This window comes from Coturnix japonica, chromosome 7 (genome assembly GCF_001577835.2).
Source record: "Coturnix japonica isolate 7356 chromosome 7, Coturnix japonica 2.1, whole genome shotgun sequence".
Lineage (NCBI taxonomy): Eukaryota > Metazoa > Chordata > Aves > Galliformes > Phasianidae > Coturnix > Coturnix japonica.
In genome coordinates this window covers 25572846-25590185 of record NC_029522.1, presented here as the reverse complement: position 1 = coordinate 25590185, position 17340 = coordinate 25572846, and the positions used below count along the sequence as shown (strand labels likewise).

Genomic DNA, 17340 nt, shown 5'->3' with positions numbered 1-17340 from the left:
TCTCTGAGTGTTCGTTCCTTAGAGGAAGCTTTACGTTTGGAAATAAAAATATCCTGAGCAAAACCTATGTCTGCAGTTTTGCAATGTTCTGTTTGTCAGAAATAACCGACGCTGGTGGCTAAAATGGATTTCTATGAATTGTGTAATGCAAATTGTATTGACCCCAGAGTGGGAGGATAGTTTGGAAATAAGAATTATGGACATGAGTTACATGGGGAAAAGAATTCTTTTGTCACAATCCTTTTATTTTGGAAATATTTAGCAGCTGGTATTATCTTGCTAGGAAACTATCTTTACTGGGCTCAGATCTGGCTTTTGTGTACACCGTGAATTTTGGTCTTCTCAGCCTTTTTTCCACATGGCTAATGTCAACAAGGTGATACCTGGCTATAAATTTATTCCTGGATTTCAATGACAAGACTGGATCTCATTCAGAATCATTTTCTTGCATAACTTCACCGTTGTGACAAGAACTGGGAAGAGTTGGGGAACTGAGGAAACACAAGTTTATGTGAAAATAGGGCATATTCCAGACAGCTAAGCTGAATTTCTTTCAGACTGCCAACCAAGAGTAATGCAATGACTGCTGCCAAAACACTGCCAGATGGGTTCAGATCAGCCCCTGCTTTACCAGGGCAGCGTAATGGTTGTGGTTCAAATTCCAGCCCACTCTTTTAGGGTGAGTTGTTGACTATCTTTGGTTAATAGTACAGTGGGCTTTTTTTTTTTCTCTGCAAACCATTATTTCATGCTTTGTTAGACACCTCAGCTTAACAGGAAACCTGCTGCTGCCGCCCGCGTCCACCAGGGGGCAGCACGCCTTCCCTGCGACTGTTACTCCCCCGCAGCCGCCGCCCGACCTCAGCTATTTCCGCCCCCCCCGCCCGCATCCAGCCGCTACGAGGCGGTGCCGCGAGGTTTTTCTCTTCGATGGGCGAGTTTGAGTCTATCTGGGCAAAACCAGTCTTAGGAGCAAAGTCTGCTTCTCTTTTCAAACATTTCTTCACCCTTCTGAGGGTTCTCTTGTGTAACTCGACCCTGCGGTCCCAAGAGTTTTCTCTGTTTGCAAGCGACATTATTACAGCGAGCTGAATGAAACAAGTCCAGTCGGTGGCTTGAGCACTGTTCCGAAGTGCAGTGCGCCAGCAGTTACGTGGCCCGAGGAAGTTTACTGCTGTCTGAGGAAAACAAAAAGTAATTATCTTCGTATGTGGAAGATGTCAAGCAAATTATGCATCTGTTCTTTGGTTTGAATGTTTATGCTATAATTTATTATTTTAGAAAGTAAACAAGAAAGAGCTATACGTAAACAATAACGACGTGCCTGAATTTTCATCTAATTTCTCAGTAGGAACTAGAAATAGGGTCATGAATATGTCCTGAGAATGTGAGGGCTGCCAAAATACACTGGAGAAGCTTTTCAGAGAAAAACAGTAGATATCAAATAACTGTTGAGTCATAAAACCCAGATGTTGGTTACAGCTCACATTGGTGAGAAGTATATAATCACCAGCACTATAGCTGCCCAATGCCCATTTCTGCTTCGAGAACTTCCCCGAAAGCCTGTTTCTAATTTTGTGGAAACCCTTCGAAATTTGGCGCAGTTTGCTAAAGTATGTAGGAAAAAAAAAAAAAGTCTGCCAGAGGTTTGGCCTCTAACTGTGAAAACAGACACTGCCTTTTCCAACTCCTCTGCTAGATCCGCTGACCGGCTCACAGAAAAAAAGAGTTTGTGTTCTTTAGGAAGACTGCAGAAAAAATGAAGGTCTGTATGTTGCTGAATTCAGCTTTCAATAATATTTGCATCTGTTGTTTTAAGCTGTCTGTTGTTGCACAAGGCTGGGCTCTGTTGCGAGCATATTTGCTTTAAAGAAAAAGGAAAGGGAAGTCTTTTCAAATACACTGTGGGGATATTTTTTGCTTTTTGTTTTTGTTTTTGGGTTTGTATTTTTTTTTTTCTAGATGGTTTCAGCAGTTAAAAGGGATGAGAGGATTTAATTAGATACCAGCCATAACAGTTCACCTCAGAAAATAATAGAAGTGTAATTATTGTTTGTTTCTGTTCTGCAGACCCGGCTAAAAGTACTATTTGGCGTGGTTGTATGTGTTTTACTTTCCTTATTACTTATGTGTATTTTACTGCTTCCATCCAAAGGTAAGGCATTTTTATCTAATGTAGCAGAAAACACAATGTTTCTAGCTTCTATGGCTTCTAAAGTTCATAAAAGTTTGTCAGATCATCTCTAGGATTGTCGTGCCTGTACTGTTATGGCTTTATCACTTCACAGAAATGTACTGACAGCTGAAATGTCCTGGAGGTATGATCGAAATGCCAGCAGATGCTGAAACAATGAACTCTTTGAAGTGAAAAGCACCTCAGTTAACTTTTTTCATGACGTATAACGTTCTCAGACAAGACTGCAAAAGTAATTCTCAGATCTCGAGTTATATATATGTTAGGAGCTATAACAATCTCACAATCTGTTAATAGTTTCTTTCAGCTTGGTGGACCTGTATTTTAATCATTATTAAAGATCTCTAGGCAATTGCAAGTTAAATATTTCTCTGGTGGAAGGATGTGGTGAATTGTTTGTGAACATGTTTAAGATTTCATTTGGAAATTAAGGCCAGCATTGGATAAAATAGGAGTGCATAGTTTCTTCTAGTTTCATGCTAGCTGTGAGTAACTGCTGATGCACAGAGTGATCTGCTGAGTCCACTGGTAAAGCTTGACGTTTGTGTGATTTGATACATAGAGTTTGAGTGGCATGGGCTTTAATGGGCATTTTTTTCTACGAGAAATCCGGTAAGAGAGATATAAGTATTTACATATCTCTTTCACTGCAGTGGATGAATTGAATGCCTCTGAAATATTTAAATCAGTAAGAATTGTGTATATTCCAGTAGCATCAGTAACTTTTTTCACCCCTATAATTATTCTTCTCCACTATGTTGTCAAATAAGCTTTAGCTTTACCTTTACTCTTGTTGCTAATATGCAACTTTAGTGAAAGATCAAATCTCCCTTTTTTACCTGATATTTCTCTGTAATATATTTAGCATGAGTACCTCTGATTGGGGAGGAGTTGGAGGTTTATGAGGTAGGGCTAATTCTGTTGTGCATCATGTGAATATGAGGATATATTACATCACAGCTGGAGGTAGAGCTGCAAAGAGATACCAACCATATAGAATAGAAATGTAGAACCATTAAGGTTGGAAAAGGCCCCTAAGGTCCAACAATCTACCTAACACCAATATTACCCTCTAAACCATGTCCCAGAGTACTATATCTGCATGTTTCTTGAAGACCTTCAGGGATGATGACTCCACCACCTCACTGGGCAGACTGTTCCAGTGTCTGACCACTGTTTTGAAGAACATTTTCCTAATATCCAATCGGAACCTCCCCTGGTGCAACTTGAGGCTATTTCCTCTTGTCATATCACAGTTACCTGGGAGAAGAAGCCAGCACCTGCCTCATAATAACCTCTTTTCAGGGAGATAAGGTCCCCCTTCAATCTCCTCTAGACGAAATAATCCCAGTTCCACTAGCCACTCCTCATAAGACTTGTGCTCCAGACCCATCACAGCTTCATTGTCCTTTTTTTCTCTGGACACACCCCAGTGCCTCAGTGCATGGCCTTGTACCAAATTAACCACAAGATTTTCAAAAACACTCAGGGGATATTGGGCTGTATCTCTTAAAGGGTCATAGAAACCAAATTTGTTGTCTAAAATAAGTTCAAAAATTTTCCCCTAAATATGTAACTAGAATGTAATTGTTTTCTTGAGTTGCAATATGATACAAGGTAGCAGAATTCCTTCTGTTATTAGAAAGAGAGAAAGTAAGAGAGAAAGAGAGAAAGAAAGAAAGAGAGAAAGAAAGAGAGAAAGAGAAAGAAAGAGAGAAAGAGAGAAAGAAAGAGAGAAAGAAAAAGGAAGGAAGGAAGGAAGGAAGGAAGGAAGGAAGGAAGAAAGAAAGAAAGAAAGGAAGGAAGAAAGGAAGAAAGAAGGATGGATGGATGGATGGATGGATGGATGGATGGATGGATGGATGGATGGATGGATGGATGGATGGATGGATGGATGGATGAAATATAATCAACCCTAGCTGTTTTTCTGGAATACCCTAAACTTTTCCAACAGCCTTTCTTTGTGTCCCAGCATCCAATCATGCCTCAAAATGGAGTTCTTCACTAAGCTCTTCCCCATTTGGGCTTAGTTTACATCAGGCTTCTGGTTACCAGAAGCTCCACAAAAAGGTCTTGCAGTATTCGCTGCTGTTGGGTTGTGAAAGAGAACTTTGCGACTACCTTAAACTGATACCAAATATATCTTGAATTTATCTCCTTATGTGAACTAGATTTTATAGTGAAAATTTGCTTGTGTATTCAGTGAAAGAATTCAAATACAATTAGATACACAACTAGATTTTCCACTTTCTCAGCTCCTACTCCCATTTGGAGTTCAAGAGAATATCAAAACAAAAATTTCTTAGGAAAAAAAAAAAAAGAAAAAAAATTAAAATTTGATATAACTATTTATTCTCTAACAGTCCTCACGGTCATAAGTTTAGTGGTGACTTTCATAGTCCATGATAGGGTACCTGCCTTTTAGCTGGATTAAGTATGGTCAAATCTGAGCTTTCATAGTTAGATAAAGGTAGTTTCAATGCTAAGAAAGGACAAAATATTTGGATGAAATTTCAGTTTAAAAAGCTGTGAGGAAAGAAAGAAAGTGGAGCATGAGGATTGGATTAGCAGCCTGAAGAAGATGCTAAATATCCTGGAAGGTACTGTAGGAGGAAATGAGTGTATTTTTCCGTTCTGAAGTTACCTCATGCCAGCTGACTGGTCTCAGTCTGAGCTTCTTCAGCCATTACTACAAAGAATTAATGTAATCAGTAGTCTCTTTTAAGAGTGACTTAATAACTAATCACATCAAACATCACATTTATATCCAGGGGGATGAAATAGAATTTGTCTTCTTTACAAAATACTCCTGAAAGAGAATTTCAGACAACTGTAGAATACATAGTTAGGTCAAACATGTCTGAATGTTGCTTCCTATTCTCTGGTGGAACTGCAAATACTGCAGTCATCTGTTTAAATACATAAATATTTCTGGATTCCTAATAGTCTGGAGGAACTATAAATTTATTTTGTGGTTATAAATTTTGCAAGTGAAACAGGAAGTAACTACAGGGATGGAATTTTGTTTGTACATTCCACCTTGACTACGGCTTAACTGAAAGGATGTGGTGATCTGGAAAGATTAATTGTTAAATGTTATATAGACACAGACTAAATCTCTGCATAAGAATTCAGCAAAAGAAAATGTCATTTATAATACTGAGGAAACCGGAAGATATAATTTAGTTCTGACTTTTCCACATTTCTAGTAATTTTATGTTCATGAAACTTTGAAAAAGATGGTGTCTGGTTTTGTTTTACACATGGAAGCATACAGAAGTGTGAAAACCTCTCAAAAGTTATACTGGATTTTTGTTTGTTTATTTATTTGGTCTTGTAGGGGACAGTATGGGGGAAGTACTTAGCTGTAGTGATTGCACAATTTCTGTGAGTCTGAGAAGAGCAATATGGGCAATGTCAGTATTAGAAATTGCAGATGACTGCAAAAGTGGTGACATGTTTTTTGACGTTTCTCCGAGTTGGGAACATGCTTTGTGACTTACCTTGATGTGATAACCCAACTCAAAACTATTCAGAAACGTTCTTTTCACTTATAGATGAGTGTAACCGGTCCTGTTCTTTAGCAGCTTTAGCAAGGAATAAAATACTTCTTTGTGCCTGAAAAGCAGTAACACAACCACAAGAAGCATTATTTTTTTTCTTGTGTTGTTATTCTAAATGAACATCCAGAACTCTGACTCATCAATGTTCCTGTTCCTGTTATACTCTCAGAACACCAAGCATTAAAATGAGATGGTGATTCAATGAAAGGAAGACAGTAAAGTTAAAATTTGGTCATTTTCAAAACCTGCCATTTCTGTGGTTGGCTTCCTTTTTGTCTCTGGCTATCTTTTGTCATCTTTGCGAATTCACAGAGAAAAGAAGCACAACAGGAGCATACCGACAAGGATCCAAATGGCTGTTTATATACTGCTGCAAATGTGTGAAGTACTTTTCTAGTCGGGATCTACTCTGTGAATAGAGATTTCAAGTACTATTATTGAACTAGTCTTTAGTTACAGAGAGAGTCGGTGACAATTACAGCAAACAATTAAAGCTGCTGCGCCCAGTTAAAGCAGTGAAATGTATCTTCAGTTGCTTAGAAACAAGCATTCAAAACCAAAGTTAAGCAAATGAAAGTCCTGTTCGTTTTTAGTGTTTTTTTGTTTTGTTCTGGTTTTTGGGGTGTTTTTCTTTTTTGATTTGTTTTGGTTTTTTTTCTTTCAGTCCATTGGTAGGAATTCAGATAGGAGTGTACATATTTTGAAAATCATTAACAGTCATAATAAATTATCACAGAATATTAAGTAAGCAAGGGTGAGATGGTGAGCAGAGTAAAGGTTTAAATTAGAGCTGTAAAAATTAGAGCACAGATGAGATATTTGTGATATTGCTTTTCTAGAAATTCTTTATTAAGATGAGAGAAGGAACAAGGAAATTTTACCAGATGAAGCTATCAAACACGATTGTAAATTTAAGCCTCATTTACACACAGCTTCAGAAATAGATTTTTATCAAGGATTTCTTTAGCTGATAGACATTCATTTAGAGAATTTAAGCTGGGAGCTGATAATAAGTAGTCATCACTTGGTAAAAATGTAAGTAGATTTGTATCCTCTTAAATTTGCTGGGCACTTTTAAAGGTTTTGCCATCCTGTGTGCTTGTCATTGACGTATCAAGGATCTGTAACATACTGTCATGGAACTAACAGGACAAATTAACTTCTCATTGAACTTTTGGGGATATTTTCTGGACACATTGCTACCTCAGACTTTATACTGATAGGATTTTACACACGGACTGGCATTTGGTTTTATTTCTCATGACAGTTTTCTTCTGCATTAGTGCAGACAAGGCTAGTGTTAGAAGTCAACCTGACATGTGTATTCTACGGTAACTAATAGTCACATATCTGAAAAAAAAAGAATAAAAAAAAAAAAAAAGAAAAAGAAAAAAAGGAATTCTCATTAGAAAGTACCAAAGGAGAGAATATGAAGAAACATTTCCCAGGAAGTGAGTGTAATCTTAGCTGAGAGGGTGGCTGTAATGAGGAAGTGATGGAGCATATGAAACCTGAGGGCAGTGAGTCATTTTGATTATCTGAGAGCTCTGAAGGAACAAACAGGAGAAGTGGCAGAAATCTAGGAGGCAACTTGTGACATCTCCTTTACCTCTCATAACCAGGGCAAAATTTGCCTTAACTTCAAAGGAGATAAATTATCAAGCCTTGAAAGCAGCTGCCAAATTTTAAAAATGCCTTTCTTTTTCTGTGTCTTTTGGAGATTAAATGTCTTGAATAATCTTGACTTGAGAGGTTTGTGCTATTTATTCTTGTTGTCGTTGCATAAATTTTATTACATTTTTATAATGCTTTTTTTTTTTTTTTCCCCTTCCACGTTTCTGTGCATTTAGGAAGCTAGCAATTCAGCATTACCCTCTTCTTTTCAGGGGTGATTGCCCTTTTTGTTTGGAACCCTTGCTCTAGTGTAAGGTGCTTGCATTTTTAAAAGAAACAGTCAAAGAAAAGTCACAAAACCAGCTGCATTTTTGTTCATTTTTAAGTAGCTGTCTGATGGAAATTAAATAAGAGAGCACCTGTTTTCTTTAGGGAATCGTTGCCAATTTGCCTTTAAAGCACTGAAAAAGAAGTTGAAGCTTGGGCTCAGTCATTCAATACTTTTCAACACTGTTTGTACCTTTGTAGCCTTGTCTGTTTATTTCATATCTACTAAGAATTATATATGGATGATGATCCTTTTGCAAATCTCATATCCATCTTCTACCATGAACTGATGAGGCTTTTTTTGGAATTTGGCAGTAAAGATTTGTATGCACACTGTTTGAATTTCTGCTGAATAGACATAGATCTTTATTAAAATAGTTTTCTCTGTTCACAAGTTCCAACAAGTTCAAACAAGTCCAAGAATCCTATGCTTTAAGAAAACTTCGATTTAAACTTTGTAGGTAAGAGGCTTTCCTTGTAGTCACAAGGTATACAAGTAAATATATATCTCTCAGCAAATAAATTTCTGTGTGAAATTAATTAGTCCAACTAGTTCCTAATTTTGTCCTTCTAAAGGTGAATCCTTCGGATGGTGAAGAATCTTACTAGAGCAGTAACACAGTTTTTCTCTCTTATGTGCTGTTTGCATGGTTCCAGGACTATGCTATTCTCACTCGTCTTTGGTACTTAAATATACACAGTTGTCTTTGTTTCAGCTGGGATGGAACTGTTTTCTTCAGAGCATCTGGTATGATGTTGTTTTGGGTTTGGGAGAAAAACAAAGTTGATAACACACTAATGTTCATAGTAGCCTTCAAAGCAGTGTTGTGTAGAGCCAAAGTCATTCTTAGCAAAGGTCCCTAGGAGCTGGGAGGGAACGGGATGAGGACAGTAGACTTTAACACACTAAAGGGATATCCCAAACCATATGACATCATGTGGAAAGAGTTCTGAAGGAGACGGGAGTGCTGTCTGCTGATGCTTAATGGGCTAGCTGGACATTGGCTGGAGGCTGATGAGCAATTCCTTGTGCATCAAATGTTGTGTATGTATATATATATGTGTTATGCATACATATATTTTCATGACTATTTTCCTTTTATCTATCTCAGCAAATAATTTTCTCTAAACATGTGAGTTCTGCTATGGTTTTTTTGTTTGTTTGTTTGTTTTTTGTTTTTTTTTCATTCTCTCCCTCATCTCACAGAGAAGAGGGGGGAGTGAGCAAACGAATCCATGGTGCAGAGCAGCCTATTGGGTTAAACCACAATGGTACGTTGGTCAAAAAGTAATGCCTCCTATTTATTTCCATGGAAACTACAACAGATAAAAAAAGAGCATAATACCACTATCTGACAAAGCAAATTCTCAGCTACAAAAGACTATTTTCCAATATAGTCACCACCATTAGCTGTGCATTTTCACAACTGATGACCCAGGGCATGTATTACGACTTGTAAAAATCTGCACCAGCAGAAATGAACCATTGTTACTGTCAACTACCACTGCTGAAATACATCACCCACCTCTCACTGTGCTCATGTCCACTGTGGGGTCTCTATAAGTGTTCAGTGAGTGTTGATGAATGTCAGTGGGTACTATTTTTTCTGCATGGAGAAATGCGGTTCCACCCCTTTGCTTCATCCACACTTCCATGTTAGCACCGTTGTGTCAGATTGCCCCTAAAACCATCTGTTGCACTGCAACAACATGGAATTGAATACTGGTGTGAAGGTTCAATCTCTTCTGCCATCCCACCAACATTCCCTTCTGACACCAACATAATAAAAGAGGAGGTATTGCTTTCAGAGGAAATATTTAACTAAGTAATGATGATTTTTTTTTCTCTAAATTTCACTTATCAGCATTGCTTTAACAGAAGGTTTTTATCTTATTCTAAGTTGTCACCACAGCTGATGGTCCTAGAGCTCTTACACTGGACGATTACTTGAATGGAAATTTTCAATATAAAACATATTTTCCATACTGGGTGTCAGGTAGGTAATTTTTTTTCTCTGAGGTACATAAGCATTTTTAATATGCTTCTTCTGATGCATACTAAGAATTATACTTTTCTTCCAGCTTTTCTCTGAATAAATGCTAATTATAAAATTAAACAATTTGCTAGTCAAAACTCAAGATGAAATTTATACTTCTGTCAGGGATTCTAGAAATTCCTGGTATTCAATACTGCAACAAAAATGTTTGAGTGAAGCATAAACTATCACTTTACAGAGGCTTTTGTTGCTGTATTTCTTTTACTGTCATGCCTAATACAGCATGGTAAAGAAATCCTTCAATGTGTCAGTTACGTTTTAAGGGATCTCCCTTTTTTGTGTTTATCATGGTATTTCTTAACTTACCATTAATTATAATTGAGGTTACTTGTACTACAGGCCCTGTTTTTGGTGCTGCAGTAAGCCAACCTGTTCTTATCTCTTATATACGGAAACATGAACACTGATAAAATTTTAAGTTCCAAGGCAGTGCATAGGAAGTAAGGATGAGTTTCTTAGCAAGTTCCTTAACACAGGAGATAGGGACACAAAGTTAATTGCTGCTGATGTATGTGTCAATGTGTGTCCAAAATACTACTCTTGTTATCACTGAACTGCAGCAGCACCAGAAGGTTTAAGCTACATTGGATTATATTCTAGTACTTGCAGTACTACCACTCATATCTGCATTGCCTCAAGCAGTTATTATTTTATCAGTAGAGGCAAAAAACTAAATTCCCATTCACATGGAGTCTTATCAAGTTAGTTTAAACCCACAATTTTAGAACTGAACTGAAGCCCTCCAGGACGTTGCTAGCAGCAGCTCTAGTTTCACAGTTAGCAATTTCAAGTATGTAGACATGACTTATGTGATTTAAAAATTAGGTCACCATTTGTTAAATTTCCGTATGAACGTCTGTAGTATGTAGGCAGCATATCACCTAAACCTGATATTCGCATTCTCTCTTTATAACTTCCTAACTTTGACTTATCTTTCGTCTTAACAGTCACAAAACTCACACAAAAGTCATGCCATAGATTCCATAGATAGTCATGCCTACAGCATTCCATATGCCTACTTTTCTTCTGAAGCAGGAAGCTGAGATTGAATAACTTTTTATAAGAGGGCCTGAGATCAATGCAAATGCTTTTACACAAATCGTGTAACAGTTTTCTAAATGTCCTAGAGTCGTCTAGTTTCCTCTCTAATGAAAACCTTATACAGTGTTTCAGGCTGCTTTTAAACTGTTAAAGTCTCTCCCTCCTCTCTCTATACCAAGCAAGCAGTTCCTTATCACTATTTATAGCAATGAAAATTATGACGTGAAACTAAAATTCTTATCTTCATATCCTACCAAACTGTGTCTCATGCCTTGAACACAGGCAGGATTAAATTCAGTTCTCATTGGAGGCCACTCACGTTCATTTTGTAGGATCATTGCATGTGAATAAGGGCAGAGTCATTTACATGCTGACAGTTACATGGTACTACTGTTACATCTACAGTCTGTAAAAATGATAATATTCTGGTAAAATTATAAGCAAGGGTGTTGGATGTTTTCATAATAGCTTTTATATTGTGGTACTGGTAAATAATGGGTCTGTCCCACTTATTCTTGATCATGTACTATTGAGATGTTAAATCTGACATTTAATAATGAAGCTAACTGGCTGATTCTGCATGCACAATATGATCCTGAGAATATAATTAAGAAACCTTCTGACTGTTACAGCTTGTCATCATTAGAAGAAAAACTTTCTGTGTGTGTGTGTTTGTAGATGCTTAAAGAGACTTGCTCAAAATCTGTTTACTGACAAAGGTAATGAACACTTTGGTAAACAGATCTCTGTTATCTTCTTTGCAAGGTAACAGCCCATTTATCTTTTTTTTTAAGATAACGAATATCTTCACCGGAATCCAGAAGATGATATTATTCTTTTCAATGTTGAGTTGAACTACCTAACTACCATCATGACCAACAGCACAATGGTATGTATCTTTTCAACTAATAAAGAGGCAGCAAAATGCAGTTGTGCTTCAAGTATCTCTTTAGAAGTAATCAAATTAAAATTTGACTAATTAATTCCTTATAGTGTTTATTTGAATCTAATATACATCTTAACCTTTCAGAAACAAGTTAATGCTTCGAATTATGTGATGTCATCAGACAAATACTTCATAGCTCTAGAGAGCAATTATTCAAAGGTAATTTTTTTATATGTTGCTCAATGAAATGTTTGTTTTCAGTCAGTATTTGTTGTTACTATGCATAATTTTTTTTCAGTCTTTTCTTGGGTAAAGTGAAAGGCTATGAAAACCTTCTGATGATTTTTACTTGCATTATTTTTTATTTTTTTTCAATTTAGTATTTTTTCTTGCTTAATTTTTGCAGCTGTGGAGATATTCTTATACTGCATCATACCACATTTATGATCTCATATATGGGTAAGGCCTCTTATTTTTTACAAAGAGCAATGGTGATAGTCTGTAGAAATGTGCTTGCGAGCATTTCACTGAAAAATTCCCTATCAGTGTGACTGTCTGCTGTTTGGCTTTTACTTCAAACTGTCACTTGTTTACTTGATAATTGTTATCTATTATTTCTGAAAAAAAACAAAAGATTTCTTGCCTCTGAGAAAATTTTACAATCCTTTCATCTACTCACCCAAATATCTGGATTGCTCTACACCTCATACCCTAAAACTTTGACTGTTCAAGATTCTTGCCTTCTTTTCTCTTCAATGCATAATTTCCTCCCACCCTTTTTGGCAGCTTTATCCCACTTCAGTCTCACACCAAATATATCCTTTCTTTTCTTTTTTCTAATTCATCAATTTTCTGATTAATTTAATCTTCAGCTTTCCTAAAAATCTCACATGCCCTTCAGTGATCTTGTAAAAGTCCATCTTGGGTTCCCCAAAAACTTACAGCTCCTCCCATGGCATTTGGTCTCTTTCCCAAGATCTTCCCCACACCATTCCTCTTTTGCTTTCCACTGAAATCTGTCTTCCCAGAACAACTAAAGGCTTCTTAGTTCTGAGCAGGGGCTGCTGCACTAAGCTACATTCTTGGAAAACTCTAGGCTCAAGGTGACAGGATTACTACTAGCCTAAGTAAGTAGAGAGGTACTGCATATGGCAGTGTGGATGCTTAACAGATGTTCTAACTGCTGCTGTTAAACTTGCTTCCGCATGTTATAACCTGGGAAATACAATGTGATCACTGAGTTCTTGTTTCCTTGATTTTTTTGAGGCTTGCTGAGAATACAATGCAAATAGCAGATTGAGGAAGTGCCTGCAGATTCTCATGCAGTAGAAATAGATAAGACTGCCTTCTTAGTATGCTGAATATATTTTCAAAGGCTTGAGCAGCAGGCCTTTATCAGCATTGGTGCACACAATTTCATTGTTGCATGCCTCACTAATTTTGCATGCCTGCATTAATTTTGTTTTGTTTATGAAACAAAAATATAGTCCTTCAAGAGTTTTATGAGTGTGCAGTATAATGATACATTTGTACTGTCAACATAAAGCCATTTCAACCTCTTTCCTTTTTTTAGTGGTTTTGTAACAGAAAATCAGCTTCCACATAAAATTCAATATATATCCTGGTCACCCGTTGGACACAAATTGGTCAGTAAAGATAATAAGGCTAAGAAGACTTTTATTTGCCTTTGATTATTGTTTCATTAGGCCATATTTCTGACAAGCCTGTTTGTATCAACCTTGGTTATGAACAAGAATGATTAAAAAAAAAAACAACAAACAAGCATGTTTTAATTTGTCAGATTTTACATCCACTTTTTTCAATGTATGAATCTGCATTCTTAACTGTAGTATGTACCTCACTTAGCTAGTCAGTCCTGTATAAGCATTGACCAAGTAACTGTATACAGGACTAAATAACAGGACTAAATACGGTTTTCAGGGCCTGAAAAACAGGGAGTTTCTCTTTGACACTATATAACATATGAGTTTAATATGGAGATTTAAAGATCCCATATTTAAAATCTGGTCTCAAATTTTATTTAAAAATCTTTTTTTTTTTTTTAATTAATATATCAAATTGTTTTATTTCTCACTAATTCTTTTGAACCTATTGACTATAGTAAGAAGATTATAAATGTCAGTTCTTGGAATATTCATGCAAGAAAATATACTTTAAGCATCATACTAATTTTAGAAAACACAAGAAATGAAAATTAAATGGAAAAAAAATTTTTTTTTATGTTGGATAGTCCTATATTTCATTGGAGAGGCATAGTTGAGTGTAGAATTTGTTCTATAAGATAAAATTTATTTACAGAAGTACTTGTTATTACAGAATTTGCTAAGGTTCTAATACAGAGTTATTAAAATAATATTTCTTGTTTTGTATTCATTGACTGCAACAAATCTGACAGTCCCTCTTTTTGATGTGCATACTTATAAATATATTTCCTTATCTTTAGGCATATGTTTACCAAAATAATATCTATTTGAAACAAAGCCCAAGAGAGGCACCAATTAAACTAACTAGTGATGGAAAAGAAAATGAAATATTTAATGGGATACCAGATTGGGTCTATGAAGGTAAGTAAATCTTGAAGGGCAACAACATGAGAAACCTATACTACGGAGTTCTCATAATCCATTCTAAAGCATCTGTGATAATGAAATGGTTTTAGAGCCCTAAGAACTATGTTATTTAATTTGTTTTCTGCCATATTAGGATCTTTTGGAACCACCAAGTACTTCTTATTCTGGGGAGAGAGAGGATGAAAAAGGAGACACAGTTATTGAATCTGTTTTAAATAGATGTGTACTAATAAGTACATACTTTTTAATGTCTCTTAGAAAGGAGCAAGGGGGGATTCAAATGTGAGGGTGACAAATTCAAATTGGAATACTTTTTTCTTTCACATCAGATAGCCAGCCCCTTTCTGTATCTCGTTTTGTTGTTTACTGTGCCCTCTTTGTATGTCTGAGCACTGCTTATGGGCTCCCAAGGCAAATCTGAAATTTGAAAATTTGAAACGTATAGCAATATGTTTGGTGCATATCTTATTTATTTAATATAACTCTTTTAATGTCTAGGTGGTAAGAGTAAAATGATAAAATAGATTAGAAGATAGATTAATTACAGTAAGAAAGTATTGTGAATTATTTCTTTTTCTCAGAGGAAATGCTAGCAACAAAATATGCATTGTGGTGGTCTCCAAGTGGAAAATACTTAGCATATGTACAATTTAATGATTCTGACATACCAGTAATTGAATATTCGTATTTTGGTGAGGACCAGTACCCAAGAAAAATAATTATCCCATACCCCAAGGTATGTTTATCATTTTTTTTACTTACTTTCTCTTGTGAAATATGTTAACTATAAAAGTAGTTGAGCTTAAAAAATGTTTGTATTACAGTGATAAAATCCATTGTAGCCTATATTAATCAATGAAAGCAAATGTAGGCCAAGTCTGAAAAATATATAGACCCACTCAAAACTGTAGATACAGAATAGTACTAGTGAAATAAATGGAATTCCTCATGTAAGTAAAAAGTGTGTGCAAAAGAGCACATTTTCATGGTCAAGCCTTCCTGTTTTTGCAATTCAGTTTACTTTCTGTGATGTATCAACTGTGCAGTTGTTATTTTCCAATACTGTATGTCAATTATGAGACCTTTTTAAAATGTTGTGATATAAAAGCTATGACAGCTTCAGATTATTTGCATGCTTCATTGTGTGCTTTGTTTTGGATTCCACCATTTTCTAGTGCCATACTTAAGGCAAGAACCTCTTAGTTTTGCCTTTTTCAGCATGTACAAACTCTATGACTCATCATCTTTGTATGAATACAAGTGATGGTGCTAATGTGTCTTAACGAGGTCTTATTTGTCAGCCAAGTTTTGTTGCAAAGTATAGGGTGTAGTGCAGAGATCCACACTGCAAATACAACTCTGGTTCACATCAAGCATTACATTTTCAGTATAGAAAGGCAGAGAATTGGACTGTTCAAAAGGTTTTCTTCTTTATTTGTAAAATGAGGCAAAGTTAAACAACAAACTACTTCTGTAGGGTCACTTACATGATCTTATAAGATCACATTTGCAGTGTTGTAGTCAACTGAATAAATATTTTGTATCCTATTTCCTATCCCACATAAAGTAAACATTTTCCTAGATCTGGATTTTTTTATCTACATTTGAATAAACTCAAGCCCTTTTTTTTTTTTTTTTTTTTGAAGGCAGGTGCTAAAAATCCTACAGTTAAAGTGTTTATTGTAGACACTACTAACACTGAAGCATTTGGTCCCAAAGAGGTGCCTGTACCTGCAGTGATCGCATCAAGGTACTGTACCGTCAAAATATGGCGTCAGAGTTCTTGAAAAAAAAACAACTTTTTGCTTGTTTTAAATGCTTGAAACTCTAAATTGTATTGTTAACAGTGGAGTGCCATATTAATCTCACAGATGCATCAGAAGATAAATAGAAAAATGCATTAATTATGTGTGTCTATTCAATACATTGTTACAAAAGACAAAAAAAAAATATTCTTAATATAATAGAAGATGTGTTTTTTCTGTTCCTCAGAACAAAATGAGGTTATATTCTGCAGCATTTTTTTTATTTCTTCTCTTTAATAGCCATTCTTTCTCTTTCATTTATTTTCTAGTGATCATTATTTTACTTGGCTTACTTGGGTAACAGATAATCGAGTTGGTGTGCAATGGCTAAAGAGAATCCAGAATTTTTCAGTCTTAGCTATTTGTGACTTCAATGAAAATTCAAATACTTGGGACTGTCCAGAGGTAAATATATGAAATATATGAAATATATATATGAAATATACATTGCTGGAATTAGCATGTGCTACTTTCTGTTGAATCATCCTATTTTAACACCTACTCATCGTGCATAAGTTGCTCTGATTTACTCAGAAAGTGTATTTAATGTTTCCATGATTTTCAGAAAGTAATTTTGGTTTTGAGTGTTTGATCACATTCATCTTTCAGCTAACAATAACTTCTTCAGTATTTTAAGAGCTGATTGAAAGAGGATGAAAAATTCTAATGGCAATAGCACAAAAATAAAATATAATTTTAGTGAGGATCAAGTAATAATCAAAGCAATAAAAATAATGAGTGATATTGACTTTCAAAATTGTTGCTGAGTTCCTTCTTGCTTCTTCATTTTCAAAAGTGGAATTGTATAGCATACTTATTATAATCTACTGTATAACTTGTATGTTAAAAACTTATGGTTTATTGAAATAGCCTTTAGAAGTTGAAAATACTTATTCCTCTGTAGTAAGACAATTTTTGAAAATTTGAAAGGAAGCTGAGCTCCTGTTTTTTCAAAAGTTTCGTCGATTCCACAGACAGACAACTAGAGTTTATTAGGACAAAACATATATTTATGGCAGTATTTGATGTCTTTCCTAAGTCATTGCTCCTGTGTACAAGTACGTTAACACTGAATCTGTATCTCACCTCAAAATCATGTGCATTTTAATAATTGTTAAAACATATACAAAAATTATAAATAATAAATAAAGGAATCTAGAGTACTACCACAATTCACCAAACAACTTAAAGCAAGTAAGCAGTTTAATTTATGTCAGTAGGATTATCTGTGTGTTTAAAATTTAGCATGTGCTTAATTGCTT

At 35.5% G+C, this 17340-nt stretch overlaps 1 protein-coding gene across 3 annotated transcripts in view; it reads left to right on the top strand.

Moving 5' to 3' along the window:
- The first annotated feature begins 1185 nt into the window (after positions 1-1185).
- FAP (fibroblast activation protein alpha) overlaps positions 1186-17340 on the top strand; it is a 36011-nt gene continuing 19856 nt past the window's right edge. For 2 of the 3 annotated variants that reach the window (XM_032445660.1, XM_032445659.1), the window contains exons 1-10: positions 8829-8970; positions 9600-9695; positions 11591-11685; positions 11827-11901; positions 12089-12141; positions 13256-13328; positions 14147-14267; positions 14855-15009; positions 15920-16023; positions 16348-16483. In XM_032445660.1, the coding sequence (XP_032301551.1) occupies positions 8844-8970; positions 9600-9695; positions 11591-11685; positions 11827-11901; positions 12089-12141; positions 13256-13328; positions 14147-14267; positions 14855-15009; positions 15920-16023; positions 16348-16483 (1035 nt within the window). In that variant the 5' untranslated portion in view covers positions 8829-8843. Of the gene's footprint in view, positions 1766-2070; positions 2156-8828; positions 8971-9599; positions 9696-11590; positions 11686-11826; positions 11902-12088; positions 12142-13255; positions 13329-14146; positions 14268-14854; positions 15010-15919; positions 16024-16347; positions 16484-17340 lie in introns of those variants that run through there. The other variant, XM_015868996.2, reaches the window with a different exon arrangement.